The sequence below is a fragment of the Panthera uncia genome (assembly GCF_023721935.1).
Source record: "Panthera uncia isolate 11264 chromosome A3 unlocalized genomic scaffold, Puncia_PCG_1.0 HiC_scaffold_12, whole genome shotgun sequence".
Lineage (NCBI taxonomy): Eukaryota > Metazoa > Chordata > Mammalia > Carnivora > Felidae > Panthera > Panthera uncia.
In genome coordinates, this window is record NW_026057579.1 from 33050586 (window position 1) to 33070919 (window position 20334).

Here is a 20334-nt window from a genome sequence, read left to right on the forward strand (position 1 = left end):
CCAAATAAATAAGTAAACTTCTAAGAAAAGGTAGATAATCCTCTAAAAGAGGGTTGGGAGACACATGTCCTTTTTATAATCAACTCAGTTCTTTGCACATGCTAAGTACAGAAGAAGTTCTGTATTTCTAAATAATCCAATACAACCCTCTGCGAACATGAGGTGTCACACATGTATTGTTATTCAACATGTTGTAATAATTTTGTGTCGTTACGGTTTTAGGAAAGTGGAAACTTCACAGATCAAGACCAGGAATTTTTCAGTTACGTGAAATTTCAGTTACTGTAATTATTCTAACTGGTGACTTCTCTTTTATTCCATTATTTCTTCCTTCCCACTCCAAAAGGGCTTTTTCAGTAAAGGTCTGAGTGGGAACTTCTCTCTTTGATAGATCATTTATTTTGCACCTGCTTTTATATGGTACTTTAATTGGTTGAGGAATTCTGACTGACAGTTGTTTTTCTCAGCACTTGGAAGATACTTGATTGTTTTCTGATGAAAAATCAGCCTGTCGGTCATATTGTTGTTTCTTCCTTGATAGGTAACGTGTCCTTTCTCTGGTTGCTTCTAAGAATTTTCTTGTCTTTGGCATTCTTCATCTTACCATGCTGGTCTAGGTATGAATTTATGTTTATTTTATCTTGCTTGGGTTCAGTGTACTTTTCTACTCTGAAGATGGTGTCTTTTATATTATAACTGGGAGAGTCTCAGCCTTATTTCTGAATAGCATCTCTTCTTCATTCTTTCCTTCTCTGGAATTCGTATCACATGTTCTCTTAAACATCATTTTTTAGGCATCTCTGTAGAATTCTACTTGCATCTATAGACTTATCCATAATTTTTTTCATCTTGGTAGTTATTTGTCCTCTGCTTTGATTAGTTTCTTAAAGTAAGCCTTCCGTTTTACTAATTTTCTCTCTCTTAATTCTAAAAACCTTTCCCCCTCTTCCCTCACTTCCAGGCTGCCTTTTCTTAATTTACTGTATCCTGTTCTTCCTCCTAGCTTCTGTTCCCTCCCCCCTTTTTTAAAAAAATATTTTTGCTTATTTGAATCAAGTGAAAGTGTCAAACTTCTACAAAGATAAAGAGAATGCTGTAGTAACCCATTTCCCAGCTTTAACAATTATGAATTCTGTTTTGTTTATATCCCCACCAGAAACACTCCTCTGCCTCCATTTGAAGCTAGTCCTGGGCATCATCTGTTTGATCCATAACTATTAAAATGTAGGTCTTGAATCATTTTTAACATACTTATTTTAGGGGCGCCTCGGTGGCTCAGTTGATGAGGCTTCTGACTTTGGCTCAGGTCATGATCTTATGGTTTGTGAGTTCAAGCCCCTCATTGGGCTCTCTGCTGTCAGCAGCACAGAGCCTGCTTCAGATCCTCTGCCCCCCTCTTTTCTGCCCCTCTCCTGCTGTCACACATGCACATGTTCTCTTTCTAAATAAATATTTATCATACTTTATGTTTTATTACACACTGTCGTTTTTTTAAGTTCTTCGGGTTCTAACCATCCCTTGTTTGCGTGTTGATCCCGTAGAGTGGATCTGTCCCTTGAGTAGCTTTGTTGTTGTTGTTTTTTAACGTTTATTTATTTTTGAGACACAGAGAGACAGAGCATGAAGGGGGGAGGGTCAGAGAGAGAGGGAGACACAGAATCTGAAACAGGCTCCAGGCTCTGAGCTGTCAGCCCAGAGCCCGACACGGGGCTCAAACTCACGGACCCTGAGATCATGACCTGGGCCGAAATCAGACACTTAACCGACTGAGCCACCCAGGAACCCCTGTTGTTTTTAATAATATGGATGTAGCTTTTTCCATGGAACTTGTGGCTGTGCCTTGCATTTGTAGAAGTAGCTTTACACAGTGCTTTTGGGGATTTGTTTCTTCCGGGCACACTAAGCTTCAGCTCATTTTTACATACATTTTCAGCCCGTGGATTCACACATTGTGTATGAAATAAAAATCTAAATAAATAGCACCTGCACAGAACATGGGTTTGAGTTTCAGTGTTTTATGGGACACCGCACCCACCTGCCAGAAAACCCCAGGAAATAGCTTTCTTGCTACCTTTCAGCATTGATAGGTTTTTCTAGGGTCCCCAGTTCTGGCACACACCACTCTCCTTGTGTTACAAACCTTGACTTTTTGCTCTTAGTTTCATCTTATCCAGCATTTCGATGTCTCCTTTTTTCTTTTGGAGCTCTTGTAGTTTTTCTATTTTATTTGCTTCTATTTAGCGTTTTGATTATTTTTAGAAGGGAAAGTCTGTTCAGTCTCACTGTATTGCCAGAATCAGAGCCTTTTCTGCCCATCTATTTTAAGGTGGTGAGTCAGAGATTTCTTAAGTACTCCACTCCACCATACTAAGAGTGCATGAGTGTGTGTGTGTGTGTGTGTGTGTGTGTGTATTTTAATCTGTGGTACTGCTCTGCAAGTAACATTTAAAATGTGTAACCGTTTCATGTGGTCAGTAGACAGTACATTAAACACACATTCAGACTTGTATTTCAGTTAAAAATCTTCTGTCCTTGTATTTTATTTGGGCTAAAATTGAATAGTCACGTTAACTTGGACTTCTCATACTGAGAAGTATTTTGGTTATATTATATATGACTTAATGTAATAGAAAATATTAATAAATGCCATTTAATTGCCAGTCTTTAGATACATGAAACTTATATGAGATACATCTGGGAAATGAATCCGTTAATGTATAAAGAGTTCTTACAAATCAGGAAGATGGCAAAGGACACAAATAGAGTGTTAATAGAAAAGGATACACAACTATTTACTTCATTTATAATCAAGAAAACTGCAAACAGAAGCATAATAATGTATTCTCCCCTTACTAGATTGGAAAAGAGAAAAAAGAATGTCCCCTGGGTTCAGAGGATATTGAGAAGTAGAAACATTAATCACATTGCTAGTGAGATTATAAATAATTGAAATCACCTGGGTGGCTCAGTCAGTTAAGCATCGACTTCTGCTCCAGTCATCATCTCGAAGTCCTTGAGTTTGAGCCCCGTGTCAGGCTCTGTGGTGACAGCTCAGAACCTGGAGCTTGCTTCAGATTCTGTGTCTCCCTCTCTCTCAAAAAATAAAGGTTAAAAAAAAAATTTTTTTTTTTTTTAATAAATTGGAATCACCTCCAGGGAGGACAGTTTGACAATTTATCCTAAGGATCAAGTGTACATTTTGTGCACTGTTGGAAATATCCAAAGATTTGAAGCAATTTAAATGTTCATCAGTGGAGAGTATTTAAACATTTATAGTATGCCCATTTAGTGTACTACTGTGCAGTTTTAAATACGTGGATATGGAATGATCTCAGAGGGATTATATGGAGGTGAAAACAGGGCACAGAATAGTGTGTAGTGTGGTGATATGAGCGGGGTGGGGAACATGGATTTTAAATGTATAAAAAATATCTGGAAGAATGTATAAGAAACCGGAGGAAGGAAAGAACCGCATGGCTAAGAACCCAGGGGAGGGAGAGAAACTTTATTTAGCGTTTTTGAATTTTCTGGGATGTACGTGCATTAGCTCTTATTTTAATGGCAACCAGAATCTTCTTGTGTGTGAAGAGAAGATACAAATAAGGAAGCATCCTGTGGTGTTGATTTGAATTGGAGATACTAGTATGAGGTCATGATTAAAAAAAAAAAAAAAGGTTTCCTTGAAGGAGCAAAACCGTGAAATAACAGAATAGCAAGACTATTATTTTTCTGTAGGAATAACAGAGGGGTGGTTAACTCTTGCAGTTATTACTTTGATGAAAATAAAGAATCAGAAAAAGAAATGCACCCTGCACCGTTTCAAGGTAGTACTGTGCGTGAAATCCCGTTGCTCTCGCACCTGTGTCAGCATGCTTCTGTGCTATGGCCTGGGTTCATTGGACAAAGAATGAGTCTCACTGTGTGATAGGCACTGTGCTACATGCTTAACATGCCACATACAGAATTTTTTGAATGAAAAATGGCAAGAAAACATTTTTATCTAGAGGTCGACTTGCTTAACAGATTGCTCTTTGATTTAATGCCTTAATAGCATAGGTTATTAAAACTTAGTGAATATTTTGTTTATTTTATTTTTATTTCACCTAGGCTTTTGTTTCAGATTTTTATTTAAATTCTAGTTAGTTAACGTATGGCGTGATATTGGTTTTAGGAGTAGAGTTTAGTGATTTATCACTTACATATAACACCCAGTGCTCATCACAGGTGACCTCCTTAATACCCATCATCCATTTAGCCCACCACCCCTCCAAAACACCCCTCCAGCAACCCTCAGTTCTCTATAGTTGAGTCTCTTATGATTTGCCTTCCTCTGTTTTTTTTTCCTCCTTCCCCTTTATCTGTTTCGTTTCTTAAATTCTACATACGAGTGAAATCATATGGTATTTCTCTTTCTCTGACTGAGTTTCACTTAGCATAGTATGCTTTAGTTCCATCCATGTCATTGCAAATGGCAAGATTTCATTCTTTTTGATGGCTGGGTAATATTAGAGAGAGTGTGTGTGTGTGTGTGTGTGTCTATATTTATATCTACCACCTCTTTATCCATTCATCAGTCGATGGACATTTGGGCTTCCTCCATAGTTTGGCTATTGTTGATAATGCTGCTGTAAACATTGGGCTACATGTGCCCTTTTGAATCAGTATTTTTGTATCCATTGGGTACATACCTAGTAGTTATTTTGCCTATTTTATAGAAGAGGCAATGAAATTAAGGAACTTGCTCTAGATGTAGACTCTAGAACCAGATTATCAATCTAGCACTCATTCCATTGAGGCATTCGAACGTAATTCATGATGGATATTATGAAATTTGGTGCCTTTTAAAAATGTTCCTGTGATTTGGGGAGTTTTTTGTATTTTTCTTTTGAAAAGATTGCCATCTTCAGTACTTTCCACCTGTTTGTGCAATTGTACGTTTGTGCCACAGACTCCTTCCTTCGGAGTGCCTTCTTCCCCCATGCTTTCTGCCTATTTTTGTAAAATCGTATTTACCCTTTAAGACACGGGTCCCTTGATACCTCAAGAAAAACTTGTAGGGACGCCTGGGTGGCTCAGGTGGTTAAGCTTCCGGCTTCGGCTCAGGTCATGATCTCACGGTTTGTGAGTTCGAGCCCCGCGTCGGGCTCTGTGCTGACAGCTCAGCCTGCTTTGGATTCTGTGTCTCCCTCTGTCTCTGCCCTTCCACTACTCAAGGCTCTCTCTCTCTCAAAAATAAATAAACATTTGAAAAATAAATAAAAAAAACTTCCAGTTGCTTAACAGAGTAGTTATTTCCTTATATGAGCTCCCATAGGGCTATTATATATATATATATATACATACACACATATATACACACACACATATACATATATACACACACACACCATTGACTCACTCATTGTTTCTGAACAAGTGTAGGGAAGGCAGCACGCTGAGTGAACAGAGCTCAGTGACACTAGACCTCCCTTAGTACATAGACATACAGTCTTGGGTAATGAATGTCCAGCTGCTCACTCATTTAGGTAGAAAACTGTTTTTACAATTATCTGAGGCTAAGACCTAATTTTGTTTTATTAACTAGTTAAACACAAAGGGTCCCCCCCCCCATGGTTTTAATGTATACAAAATTAACCAAGAATGCAACTACTATGTAAAAGTCGAGAAGATTTTACTTTATTTTGTTTGTAATGACTGGTTAGACTGTTAGTGATACTTGTACAGACTGTGGAAGTCTGTATCTGAAAGTTCTCCTATTCATGGTGATTTCTTAGAGGCAAACATCTGGCTGTGTTAATGCTTTACACTTCAGGCATATAAACATTTACATAGGGAAATACATACTGTTTTACTACAAATTGCTTTTATTTCTCCCTTGTCTTAATGTATATTAATGTAGATTTTAAAATTATGTGTAGACATATTACCTACTAATTTCATTTTAGGATAGTTAAGGATGCATAAAATACTAGTTATGGAAGGGATTATTATCTGAAAGGATAATTGAATAGAGGAGGAGGGGAGAGTTTGCAAAAGTATTAAAGTAAAAGCTGTAAAATTTAGGTCAGTATTGTTACTAAAGATGCTTTGGTTTCATTTTTTGTCATTAATGAGGCTGATATTTATAGTTGGTTGTCCAAATTTGCATCTATTCAGTTGACAAATAGGTGATGTTTAAAAGAAGAAGTTCAGAGAAGGAACTAGTTACATGGCCCCACCTTCGGTTGTCAGTGCATGCTTAAAAGTTTTAGCACCTTCTGTATGATTGTTAAAGGGTATGGCAAGAAGTTTAATCCCTGTTAAAGGGTATGGCAAGAAGTTTAATCCCTTAACTTTTAGTATTGAAATAATACTCTGAACTATGACTAGGTGTCTGCAGGATGATTAGATATCTTCAGAAATGGGTACTTCTTAAGCATGAAAGAGATAGCATTATAACTGTACCGAGACAGCAGGCTTAAGCCAGGCAAACCAGGACATAGGGTCACTCTACTCCTCTGGTACAATTCACTAAAAATTTGTTTTGTTCATTTGTAGAGGTTTGGGATTTGATACAGGTTTGAGTAAAGAAGGTAGGGACCTGAATATAGGCATTGCAACTTGAGTTTGAGCTCTTACTGATCTGATCTGCCATGTGATGTCAGCTAAATCACACAGCCTAACCTATGGGATCCCTCACATTGGTGATTAGCCTCTGTGAAAATTTTTACTTCATTCCTTCATTTTTTTAGTTAGACACCAGAGCTGGGGTTTAAGACTTGGATTCCAAGGCTTAACAGTTCTGAATCAGTAACATTTTTTTAAAGTTTTTCTTTATTTGAGAGACAGCGTGAGTGAGGGAAGGACAGGCGAAAGGGAGAGAGGATCCCAAGCAGGTTCCATGCTCAGCATGAAGCCCAACGTGGGGCTCAAACTCATGACCCTGAGATCATGACCTGAGTTGAAATTAAGGGTCAGACACTCAACCGACTGAGTCACCCAGGTGCCCCAACCAATAACGTTCTTAAATAGTGCTGGGGGTGGGGGCTTGGGTGGCTCAGCACATTAAGTGTTAAGTGTCTGACTCTTGGTCTTGGCCCATGTCATGATCTCACAGTTCGGGAGATTGAGCCCCACATTGGACTCCGTGCTGACATTGCAGAGTCTGCTTGGGATTCTCTCTCTGCCCCTCCTCTACCCGTGTGTTCTCTCTCCCTCAACATAAAGAAATAAACTTAAAAAAAAATAGTGCAAGGGAGAGAGCCAGCAGAGGCGTCGCGTCGCTACCACCACATCCACAGTCCTGCTGAAACACGAGTTGTTTGTGGACATGACCTGTGAAGGCTGCTCCAGTGCAGTCAGTCGGGTGCTCAACAAGCTGGGAGGAGTTGAGTTTGGCCTTGACCTGCCTAACGAGAAGGTTTGCGTCAACTCTGAGCACAGCGTGGATCTTCTGCTGGAGACCCTGGGAAAAACAGGACAAGCTGCTTCCTACCTCGGCCCCAAGTAGTGAGGGCCTGGACCCTGGGCCCAAGATGGAGCAAAGCGGGCAGGCCGCTGATCCTCTCCTGCCTTCCCGACAGACCTGGGCCTGGCAGTCCTACTCAGCAGTGGGAGTTCCTACAGAGACCCTCACTTGCCCTGCTCCTCCCTAGCGTCCCTGCAATAAAATCGAGCCACTTTGGTTGTAAGTGTTAAAAAAAAAAAATAGTGCAAGGGCAATTAATTGTGCAAGGCATTTATTTTATTAAGGGTAGAAAATATTTCCGTAGATTGATAATGTGATAGATGATTAACTTGGATCATGTTATAGATGATTCATTGCCTCCTTAGTTAAGGCAACAAGTCCTTTATGAGATTCAACCCTAGCTGGTATACTTAGAATGGTAATTTTCTTTTTTTTTTTAAAGTTTATTTATTTTGAGAGAGTGAGAGAGCACGTGGGAGCAGGGGAGAGGCAGAGAGAGAGAGAGAGAGAATCCCAAGCCAGCTGTCAGTACAGAGCCCAGCGCAGGGCTCGGACTCATGAACCGTGAGATCCTGACCTGAGCCGAAATCTAAATGTTTAATCATCTCAGCCACCCAGGCGCCCCTAAAATGGTAATTTCTGAGAAGAGAAGGTCTTTGGATCATCATATTCTCATTATATAAAGAAGCAGTTTTGAGAAGCTGTGATTTGCCACCAGGTCATAGAGCTAATGACATAAATCACTTTCACAAAGGAATCTAATTTCTAAAATCATACATTCTAAAATAACCCAAAGTTACCCTGGTCCTTTATCTTCCTCTCTTTCGGACCCATCCTGTAATTCCAGCCCATCACATGCAGCCTCTGAAAGGTCCACTCAGCCACCCCAAATCAGGGTGGTTATGTGTGTATAATTTCTTTCTGGATGAAATGTGATTTCCTTCTTGAGTCTTAAATTTTACTTTGATTTCAGTGCCTTGGATTAATCAACCTAATTAGACAGTTAATGTCTAGAGACTATTTTTCATGCATATCATGTCAGTGGTTTTTTTGTGTGTGTGCTACATGATACTTGAGGTTGGAATGTCAGAAAAATGTAGCTCTTACCATTCAGTAAATGTTCCAGTTGTTAAATAATCATATTGCCCTGTACACCATATTAAGCATTTTGTTTTACTAATTGTAATAAATATCTAACATAAGGACAAATGCTTTTAGGTATTTTTGGGTATTATTAACCTTTATTTTACAGGGTAGGGCTTAGAAATACTACCTCCGGTTTCAGATAGTGGCTCCACTTAATTGTATGACTTGGACACGTTTTTGGACTCCAGTGTGCTTTTATTCATTGTCACGATGGTTTGTTTAGCTGTAAATAATACATAAAGTGCTTAGAATGGGGCTTGGCATATGTTGAGCATTTGACTATTTGCTGAATGGTGGATGGATGTAGTTTTGGTGGTAGTATGTGCTGATTAAACTGATAAAAATATATGGATAATGATTAGTATGTGTCCCCTAAAGTTAGAGATTGAATGTGTTTAATAGCGTTTTATTAATTTCAGTAAGCTAAAAAGAGGAAATTGAAAATCCTTAGAACATCTTTTGTTTCCTTTTGATTATATTTTGTTTGTATTTTAACACTCTTCATCAGTTACCTACTCTTCTAAATAAATCAGCTTCTTATATAAAGAATAAGCTAACTGGGGCGCCTGGGTGGCTCAGTCGGTTAAGCGGCCGACTTCGGCTCAGGTCATGATCTCACAGTCCGTGAGTTCGAGCCCCGTGTCGGGCTCTGTGCCGACAGCTCAGAGCCTGGAGCCTGCTTCAGATTCTGTGTCTCCCTCTCTCTGACCCTCCCCCATTCATGCTCTGTCTCTCTCTGTCTCAAAAATAAATAAACGTTAAAAAAAAAAAAATAAAGAATAAGCTAACTATATGATGAGGGACAAGAGCAGTTTATTTTGTCTGTAAACAGGAATCACTTATAAATGAGTTTAAGGTAAACATATTATTTTAGTTTGTTGAATGCCATGGAATATTACCACTGAAGCCAAAGGAATTGTTTAGAAAAACTGTTGATGTGATGGTAGGATTATTATAAGCCAAAATAATTCACTCCTGGGGATAGAATTAGTATTAGAGTTTTGCTTTCTTCCTAGCCTTTTCTCTAAGACATGGGCTTGAAGAGGAATAGTTGCTGTACTCAATTTACATCAATATTATTGCATGACAATTTCATTTCTTATACAGTTCTCCATAGCTTTTCTGATACAACCTTTTATTTTTATTGCCATCCTATCTTTATGAGATTAAGCTTATTCTTAGGTCCTTTAGCGTCTCTCAAAGTGACCTGTGTAGTAACTTAAACATTTTCCTCTGATTTTGCTCAGGTTTGTGTTTCTTTGGTTTAGCCCTCAGTTACGAGTCCACCTTGTAATTTTGGGTAGTGAGTACGTGGACTTTACAGATCTCTCAGATTTTCAAAAAAGAATGACCATTTGCCTTCTTCCCGAATCAAGTCACGCAGTCAGTGCTGGAGGAACCCCCGTCTTAGCTCTCCAAGCCTCCCAAGATCATAAAATCTGCAGGTCGAAGAGTTACAAAGGGGATCTCCCGCTTAACTGACAAGAATAATGTGCAGGAGAAATCAGCGGGGGAACTTTTTAACTACCTAGATGTTAAAACTGATTCTCTTTCTGTCTCCTGACTTCTTACCAGTTACCTTATATGGAAAGATTTTCTTATTCAGGTACTTACCATTTATCATTTTGGTTCTCTCTGATCCATGTTGAGTCTTTAAAATAATTTTTTAAATAAAAGTTGTACATTTAGACTTTATACCTTTAAGTATAGCCTTTATTCTGTCTGGTATTAATAATTAATACTGGTATTTTTAAAAGTTATTTATTTATCTTGAGAGGGTGAGCATGAGCAGGGGACGGGCAGATGAGGGCGAAGAGAGAATCCCCAAGCGGGTTCCATGCGAAGCCCGATGCGGGGCTTGATTTCACGAAGTGTGAGATCATAACCTGAGCTGAGGTCCAGAGTTGGATGCTTCACCGACCGAGCCACTCGGGTGCCCCAGTACTGGTATTGATACTACCTGGTAATAGCCATGATCATTTTGGTAAGACATGAAGCAGAATCCACTGTCTTTTGGGGCTAAAATACACATCTCTACTACTGGTAACATGTGGCAAGACAGTTATTCTGTACCTGTTGTTTCCATCCTTCCTAGGGAGCTAGTGATGTGTGGCATCTGACAAAGGACCCATAATATCTAGCTGAAACTCCAAGGTGGAAGTAACGTACAAGTGACTATGTAAAAGCCAGCCTTGTCGATCGTGTGTCGTGGCTGTATGCAAGCTAGTAGTCAAAGTTGGCAGTTTTAGAAAGGACGAGTTTAGCTCACGAGTGGCTGCGTACTTACTAGCGCAATAGTTGTTCGCAGCTTTCCCGAACGTTTGGAGGCCAGTCAGCCGTCCTCATGAGCGCGCCCACATCGGGCCGCGTGACTGAGGAGGGATCGGTACGACCGCCTCCTTTCTCTTCTCGCCCCAAGTCCTCGCCCGGGTCGGCTTTTCTCAGCCTCTGCTACCACACTTCGGCCACGTTCCATCGCAGAGTACTACGTCTTAAAGGAACCGAGGAGCTTTTGTTGTGACGAAATGTCTTCACCAGAGCTGGCACCTTTTTGGAGCTCCTCTGTGTGATCTCGTCCTAACTGACTCACTCAGGAGGACGAGAATGTTTTATGTGCCAGTTCTCAGTTTGGGTGCAAGCAGAGGTTGTGGCTACCACACAATCGATACTGTGTTTGTGTTGTGTAATGCAGCTTCTCACAATCCACTCTTGTTGAATTTTTCCTTAAAGGTAGGGATGGCTGCGGTTCAGTTTGCGATTTCAAAACAAGTCCGCTTCTTTGCGGCGGTCCCTCCACGCAAAAGTCCTAAAATCTGGTGTTCCCCAAAAATCATTTTTAAATTGAAAGTCGTCCGTGATCTATACAAACGGTATTAGAGGGAAAAGTTAAAGTAGTACGAATTTGTAAGATTCTGGGAAAGATCAGGTTCATGTTAGCGAATAGCTATTAAAGTTGAATTGGTGATGCTGAGCAGAAGAAATTCTTACAGGCTTCTCTTTTGAATCTTTTCTCAATTAAGAGGGTGGTCGGGAGCCAGCGTTAGTTTTCACTGTTCCCTCTAGTGTTTGGGTGTGGCCCTTAATGACATCTATTGATTCATTCCTGGCCACAATTTTTATGCAGTTTGCCAGTTTTATAATGTATAGACTCCTGGGGCTTTGTTAGGTAATTTTAAAATAAAAAATTTGCCTGAGCTTTAGGCCCTTTTAAAATATTTTTTATGGAAACTTTTAAAAAGTAAATTTAAGGATTTAAAATATGTTTTCCTGTTCATTTCCGTTAAAATAAGTTATGGATGTAATCATTGCATTTTGTTTAGGCCATTTTTAGTCAGATAAACAATGAGAGAGTTCTTGAGTTAGAACCGTTTTCTAAACTTTTTCTTAGCCTTTTTTTTTTTTTTCTTTTAAACTGTAAACAACCTTTTGCTTCTTCAGTAATACAGTTAGGTGAATTTGAAACCGTCTTAGCTGGATTCTTCTCTAAACTTCCAGTTTTGTCTTGTAGTTTGTTTTTTTAATGTTTATTATTTTGGGGGAGGGAAGGAGGGAGCAAGCAGGGAAGGGGCAGAGAGAGAAGGAGAACACAGATCAATGCAGGGCTCAAACTCAGGAACATGATACTCATGACTTCAGCCGAAGTTGGACACTTAACCGACTGAGCCACCAAGGCACCCTTGTAGTTGGTATTTTTGTATAATGTTAACTGGTAATATCTGTGGCTATTTTTCCAGAATGCAAAGATGACTGTGGCTGTTTCTTGCTTAAACTTTTTCACTAGTTTTCACATTGCCTAGATCAGTGCTGCTCAAACTTTGCACCGAGTCAGAAGAGGGGCGATACCTGGCTGGCTGACCACTGACACCAACCGCTTAACATGTGACACCGCACTGCGCATTGCTTTCACATCCACTGATTGGTTTCACTTCCAAAACCAACCTATGAGGTATAGGTATTGGTGTCTTAAAATTTCTATGAGAATTTTACTCTCCTCCATAATATTTATTGCAAAAAGATTTTTAAATTACTTACCATCGAGTAAAATTGATAGTCCACAAAGATCTCTATTCCTATTTGTCTTCTGTGACTTTTTTTTTAAAGATTTTATTTGTAAGTAATCTCTACACCCAGTGTGGGGCCTGAACTCATGACCCTGAAATCAAGAGTTGCATGCTCTACTGACTGAGCCAGCCAGGTGCCCTTCTTCTGTGACTTTTCTTCTGGCACACCTTGTACAAATTCCTCAGTTTGAGAGGCACTAGCTCATTGGATCAAGTGTACATTTCTTTGAGTAAAATAGGGAATAAAGACGTACTTAATTACTAACCCAATATTTTCTCTTGAGTTTATTTATTTATTTTGAGAGAGACAGACGGTGGGAGTGGGGGAGGGCAGAGAGAGAGGGAGACACAGAAGCCGAAGCGGGCTCCAGGCTCTGAGCTGTCAGCACAGAGCCCGACGTGGGGCTCCGAACTCCCAGACTGCGAGGTCATGACCTGAGCCCAAGTCTGATGGTCAACTCATTGAGCCACCCAGGTGCCCCCAGGCTCTTTCTAATTAGTATTCGATGTGCTCTAGCTCTACTATTAGAAACTGTGACTTGCTGTTGCCGTGAGCCAAAGCATTCGACTAATGACAACCTTGTGACCCCTGCTCTCAGTCCATGTTTCAAGTCCAAGGTGGTATGGTTGTAGTTGCTGTGGTAATGATGCCAGTGCATATTGTTGTGAGCTCATATTAATGCCTAATATTTTATCTTATTTCTTTCAGGAATTGTTGGATAAGTATTTAATAGCCAATGCAACTAATCCAGAGAGTAAGGTCTTCTATCTGAAAATGAAGGGAGATTACTTCCGGTACCTTGCTGAAGTTGCATGTGGTGATGATCGAAAACGTAAGTATGTTTGCTTTATGGGTAAAGTTAAAAATGTAAAGGACAGGAGGATAAATGGGACCCTGTACCAGTAGGCACTATGTCATCTCCAGGCCCTCTTTAACTTTTTAAAAATCTCGGAGTCTTAAAAAAAATCTAGGAATCTATGGAAAAGAAAATTAATAATGTTACCTTAGTTTTCTCAAAAATGAAAATAGTCATGAATTGACCTTATGTGCTGCTGTTTTTGAAAAATTAAACTCCTAAACTCTGATTATAATCTGATAAGATATTTTAAAAATAACTTTAAAAAGCTTAATCTTTTATGCTTTAGAATTTGGCTAAGTGTATTTTTAGCCCCCAGTCATTTGCATATGCTTTGAGTGATTCTGTTGTCTCATGGCCCTTAGTGTCATCATACCTTACAATTTAAGATAATTGGAAATTACATACAGAATATAGAAACAAGATGTTGTACTTCTTCTGTTTGACATATTTATTAACTACTACCTGTTCTGAAGGATCATCTTGTTGACTAATTATAACTACATTTCCGAGGAAGAGAGGTGAGATGAAACTATTATTGCTCGTACATAATTTGTCATAGAAAAATGTAGGTACAGAAAAAGAGAGTAACTGAATTGCCAGTCTTGTTTGTTTAAAAAAAAAAAATCAAAATGAATGTATTAACACTGAACTCTGTCTCCCTGGAATATTAGTAGCTAAGTATAAGGCAGGTCCTATAACTAAATTTTGTGTATGTGCCTGCTACCAAATTTATCAAGTTCTAGATAGAAGCTTCACTTAATTCCTTATTTCCAGTAGGTTCATTATTTGAATTTTGCCCCATCCAAAAAGAGCGTGCCCCTTCAAATAGTTACTGTGGCTTCCTGCCCGCACAGAGTTACTAACTGAAAGTGGGACAGTGTGACCATCCCAAATATCAGTGTAGTTGAAGATACCAAGAGAAGACTGTTGTACTCTGCTGTAATAAAACTTGTATACTAAACTTAATATTATTGATTTATAATTTCTGTTGCCATAAAGATAAGCAAAACTGAAAGTGACAGATACTTGCAAGTCAAAGGGGGGTCTTTGGGAGACTGGGACATAGGCCCAGCCTTAGCCTGATGATTTAATCCTTTCTGGTTCATGGGCATTTCTGGTCCTCTCCATAGAATACTCTAATAGTCTGGGATTCGTAGGTAGTCTATATTTACAGCCTGGATACTAAGACACCTTTACAGCTGCTCATTGTATGTAGTACTTCCTTACATGCCAGTCAGCGGGAACTCCTTCGTATGTGAGGGCCATATTTAGATCAATAAATGTGCCATTTCAGAGGACGGAAAATGCACATATTCAGGCCAAAAAGGGCTAACCTTAAATTTCTGTTAGGTCAGTATTTCTAAAGCTGTACTGGACCAGTGGTCTCGTTGAGAAAGCCTGCCTACCCCTGTGAACGCATGGATACAATCAGATTAGTGTCGGTAATAATTACTGAACAGTTTTTTCAGGAAGGTGACATTTTTATTAGGTCAGTAATCCACCTCTGGTCAGAGCAGATTTTGTTCTATATGTTGACACGTTTCATATTGCCTTTCACGTAATACCTCTTTTGATACCAAGAATCAGTATTATTTTTACAAATAAATCACAAAAATACAGATATTGGTGGTGATGATCTTTGTAAAGTGTTTTCATTATTTTGGAAAGAGGTATTATAGCCCAGTTTTTTTCTGGTTTTAATGATATTATTGACCCATATCAGTCAAGTTATTATTACTATTTATTATTATTATTATTATTATTTTAAATATTTTATTTTTAAGGTAATCTCCATACCCATTGTGGGGCTTGAACTCATAACCCCAAGATCAAGTATCACACGCTCTTCTCGTAGGGGCCCCTGGGTGGCTCCGTAGGTTGAATGTCCGACTTCAGCTCAGGTCATGATCTCACAGCTTGTGAGTTGGAGCCCTGCATTGGGCTCTGTGCTGACAGCTCGGAACCTCGGAGCCTGCTTCGGATTCTGTGTCTCCCTGTCTCCCTGCCCCTAACCCACTCACATTCTGTTTCTCTCTCTCTCTAAAAAATAAACATTAAAAAAAAAAAATTGCATGGTCTTCTGAATGAGCCAGTCAGGCAGCCATCAGTCAAATTATTATTATTATTTAATGTTTATTTATTTTTGAAAGAGACAGTGCAAGCGGGGGGAGGGGGTGCAGAGAGAGAGGGAGACACGGAATCCGAAGCAGGTTCCAGGCTCTGAGCTGTCAGCACAGAGCCTGTCACAGGGCTTAAACCCACGAACCATGAGATCATGACCTGAGCTGAAGTTGGATGCTTAACCAGCTGGGCCACCCACGTGCCCCTCAGTCAAATTATTTTTAATTGCTGCATTTCCAATTAGTAAAATTAAAAGATAGGAAAAAAGTGTCTTAGTCCGAGAGATTGAAAAATCTGGTCACACTCTCTCATGCTGTTTTTTAAAAAAGCTGATTATAAGCAAACAACATTGTAAACTAGTTTTTAAATAGCCTACTACAAGAATGTTTTTGTGGTATAAGTGGTTTTAAGAGAAAACCACAGAAAAATCACTGCTACGTGAGGTAGTAGCGTAAGTTAAAGGTGTTAATGTGCTGCATATTTGATGGATATTTTCAGTATTGTGCTTGTTTTTTTCCTTCCCTTCTCAGAAACGATAGATAATTCCCAAGGAGCTTACCAAGAGGCTTTTGATATAAGCAAGAAGGAGATGCAGCCCACACATCCCATCCGCCTGGGGCTGGCTCTTAACTTTTCTGTATTTTACTATGAGATCCTTAATAACCCAGAGCTTGCCTGCACACTGGCTAAAACAGTAAGTTTCAGATCATTCTCCTCAGTTCTTACTCATACTGATAAGGTCATTGCCATAAACTGAGAATCTGTGAAAATGAGTCCGTTGAACTTTATTTTTAATGGATAGTAGAGTATAAAGTGGTTGCTCACCTATTTAGTAAAAATGGTTTGTAATTGTAATCACTCTGTGTTGATGCAAATATCGTTTACCACGCATAGGCTTTTGATGAGGCCATTGCAGAACTTGATACACTGAACGAAGACTCCTACAAAGACAGCACCCTCATCATGCAGTTGCTTAGAGACAACCTAACAGTGAGTTGTTCCTTCTTTCAATGTTGTTATCCTTTGTCTTTTTTAAGAACAAAAATAGTTATTTCAGTCTCCCTATATTTTGGGGCAGAGCTCAACTTTCTCTCAGAAAATGAACACAGGTATGTAAGTGAAAGTATTATTGAGTGCTTGTTAGTATTCTGTGTGGGCCAAATGTTCTTTTGTAGGCAGACTTTCAAGTTGAATAGGCGTTTTATTAGACCTTCCTGAGAAGATACGAAGATTGTAGGAACTCTTAATATTAACGTCATTGACTATTGCATTGGAATGAAGATGTTGATAATTATGTTAATATAGGAAGGTTTTATAGTTGCAATATTTTCTTGTTTTGGATCAATTAGCGACAGCAATTTAGGAATTGTGTAGGTATCTAAGCTTTCCTAAAATCCCGTGAAATGCCTTGTTATAATGAAAATTTACTTTGTGATGTCTTACAGTCATTTGATAGGGAGTAAACCTTAACCTCAGTTTACTCCACTTCTGTCTCTAGGCCAAGACCTGTTTCACTTGTTTATCTTTTTTGTTTTTCTTTTGTTTTTCTCCTACTTCTTGGATAGGCAGATAATGAAGGGGAAAATAATGGGCCAAAAAACACAAATTGAGCTGTACTTAGCTTCTTTTATAGGCTCAAGTAAATTTAATATGTCAAAACGTTTAGACAAAATGTGGCCGAAGGGACTATTCCTTTTAATATAAGTGTAGTTCTCCCCAGTTTGGAGCTTTATTTTTGCTAGAAAGGATTTTTTTTTTTTTTTTTTAATGTTAGCACCATATCTGGTCAACTTTGCTGAACAAGGAAATAATGAAGATACTCCATTCCCAGCCATTGGAAATCTCTGTTCTTGTGGGGTAGTGGTAGAAGAATGATCAGTGTAAAGAGCTTCCATAGAAGAAAAGCAAACTGAGCCATTATATCTCTTCTCAGGAATATTGTGGGGCTGCCTTTATCTTAACTGGCTTTGTTTTATTTTCTCTCTTAGACAGTTCTTTAGGGATGTTTTGTTTCTATTTATCTTAGTTTTTTAACATAACTTAAAAATTATATACGATTCTTGTTTTTCTAAAATTACCCGTAGTCTCTTTGTGTTGATCTAATAGAAATTCATTTTGTGAACTGTTGTTAATAGTCAGTAAAACTTGACTATTTCCTTCTTCACTTCATTGTTCCATCCTAAAATTGGAGAGGTCCTTGGAGATCAATTCTGTTTTAACATCCTAGCTAATTCAAGAATGCTTTCTCAGGGCACCTGGGTGGCTTAGTTGGTTAAGTGTCTGACTTCGGCTCAGGTCATGATCTTGCAGTTCGCGAGTTCAAGGCCTGCATCGGGCTCTGTGCTGACAGCTCAGAGCCTGGAACCTGCTTCAGATTCTGTGTGTGTGTGTCTCTCTCTGTCTCCCTGCCCCTCCTCTGCTCATGCTCTGTCCCTGTCTCTCAAAAATGAAATAAGTGTTAAAAGTTTTTTTTAATTTAAGAATGTTTTCTGTACATCTTCTTGCCCACTACTGCGTCCTTCTAATTTCCATCACCTGTTCTCGTTTAACCCTTTGCAGCATACAAAATAGGTCTGCTCCTATTTCAATACAGTCACCCTTGAAATATTTGGAAACCGTTAAAATGACTATGGTTCACCTCCTTCCTTAAAAATTTTTTTGCCTTGTTAATTTCATGAATTATATTTCAGTAGTGCTTTCAGGAAGAACATTTGGCTGCTGCGAGCAGAGATAACGTTAAATTCTAACAATAATACGTTTTTTCCTGAAATTATACTACTATTAAAAAAGAGCTTTAAAAACGTACGGAAGCAGTTTGTGTCATTTTGCAAATGCATATTGGGAGGTTTACAAAAATACACTTCGGGGGAGGAGTTGATGGTGTTTGGGAGTTTGAGAAATCTAACTTCTAGTCTTTAGTCACAGTGTCTATTGTCTGGATAACTTAATATGATTTTTTTTTTCCTAGTTATGGACATCAGACAGTGCAGGAGAAGAATGTGACGCGGCAGAAGGGGCAGAAAACTAAATGCGTACAGGGTGTCATCCTTCTTCCCCTCAAGAAACCTTTTTACTCATCTCCATTCCTTATTCCATTTGGATTTCCTATAGCAAAGAAACCCATTCATGTGTATGGAATCAACTGTTCATAGTCTTTTCACACTGCGGCTTTGGGAAAACTCCATTCCTTGATTTGTGTTTGTCTTGGCCTTCCTGGTGTGCAGTTACTGCTGTAGAAAAGTATTAGTAGCTTCATTTCACACGAACGTCAGTAACTTCCAAACACTTATGTAGAGGACTAAAAACGTATCTGGTATTTAAGTAATCTGAACCAGTTCTGCAAGTGACTGTGTTTTGTATTACTGTGAAGATATGAAAATGCAGTTCATTACAATTTCAAAAGTGTTCTACATAACTTCTTAATTTCTCCATTCCCTCCCTTACTTCTTTGGGGGTTTCCTTTTAGTAAGCAACTTTTCCGTGCTCTTCCTGTATTCCTTTTTGGTAGGAATCCAGAAGTATTAGATTGAACGGAAAAGCATTTGGCATTTCTGCGCGGGGGGTCGCAAATTGAAATTCCTCCTGTATCAAATATGATGGAGGTCTTGGGTATCTGTGACAACAGGAAGTTTCCTTATTCATTCTTCATTTGCTGCTGTTTAAGTTGACAACTTCCCTTCCCAATAAAAATTCACTTACACCTCCTGCCTTTTGTAGTTCTGGTATTCACTTTCCTATGTAATAGAAGTAGCATGTTGCTGCCAGAATACAAGCGTTGCTTTTGGCAAATCAAAGTGCATGTCATTTCTTAATACACTAGAAAGGGGAAATAAAGTCCACAAGTCCGAGTCTAAAACGTTAGTACTTTTCCATGCAGATTTGTGCACGTGTGGGGGGGCGTCCGGTTTGTCTAGCGACCCTCGTGTAGAGAGTTGGACCACTGTTGTGTGTTGCCGACCATCGACTGTAGTCCCAAAAAAGCCTTGTGAAAATGTTACGCCCTATGTAACAGCAGAGTAACATAAAATAAAACTACATTTTATAAACCACTTACTATGGCTTTGTAACAGTTGCATACTCATTTTAAGGGACAGACGAATTTACTACTTCCTGAAGTTTATTGATACTCCTCTTTTATCTTATGTAAAATGTAGTGATGCTTGTACCTGCATTGTGACTTCGCTTGTCTAGCGGTGCCTGGAAATGGATGCAATTGGACTACATGTCTTAGAGCTAGTGTTTTACCATAGAGCAGTTGTGTGGACCATCTCTTCTTCAGATGTAAATGTTACCCAGTTAAGTGTTACATGGAATAAAGTGGACATTTTAAAACTAGAAAAGTTAATTATGTGAGTATGAGTGCTTTGGTTGGTATTAGAATCATGCTTCCGTGGATATTCAAGCCGAATGTCAGAGTTCCAGAGTATATTACTTGTTTAGTTTTCAAAGAATTCTCTCTCTAAACATTCAGTTGTACCATGAGTGAGGTTCAAATAATTTTTGTTTTATAGTATCACATTGGCTGTTAAACTAGAATGTCTTAAGTGTTGGGGCGCCTGGGTGGCGCAGTCGGTTAAGCGTCCGACTTCAGCCAGGTCACGATCTCGCGGTCCGTGAGTTCGAGCCCCGCGTCAGGCTCTGGGCTGATGGCTCGGAGCCTGGAGCCTGTTTCCGATTCGGTGTCTCCCTCTCTCTCTGC

The 20334-nt window shown here is 39.1% G+C and overlaps 2 protein-coding genes across 2 annotated transcripts in view; both read left to right on the forward strand.

The window, feature by feature from the left end:
* The window catches only part of LOC125937780 (copper transport protein ATOX1-like), a 26285-nt gene extending 16703 nt beyond the window's left edge, over positions 1 to 9582 (forward strand). The window contains exon 2 of the mRNA XM_049652708.1: positions 7229 to 9582. Within this exon, the coding sequence (XP_049508665.1) occupies positions 7229 to 7489 (261 nt within the window). The 3' untranslated portion in view covers positions 7490 to 9582. The remainder of the gene's footprint in view (positions 1 to 7228) is intronic.
* Positions 1 to 19684, forward strand: part of YWHAQ (tyrosine 3-monooxygenase/tryptophan 5-monooxygenase activation protein theta) — a 39697-nt gene extending 20013 nt beyond the window's left edge. The window contains exons 3-6 of the mRNA XM_049652567.1: positions 13364 to 13487; positions 16166 to 16329; positions 16530 to 16625; positions 18604 to 19684. Of these exons, the coding sequence (XP_049508524.1) occupies positions 13364 to 13487; positions 16166 to 16329; positions 16530 to 16625; positions 18604 to 18663 (444 nt within the window). The 3' untranslated portion in view covers positions 18664 to 19684. The remainder of the gene's footprint in view (positions 1 to 13363; positions 13488 to 16165; positions 16330 to 16529; positions 16626 to 18603) is intronic.
* The last annotated feature ends 650 nt before the right edge of the window (positions 19685 to 20334 follow it).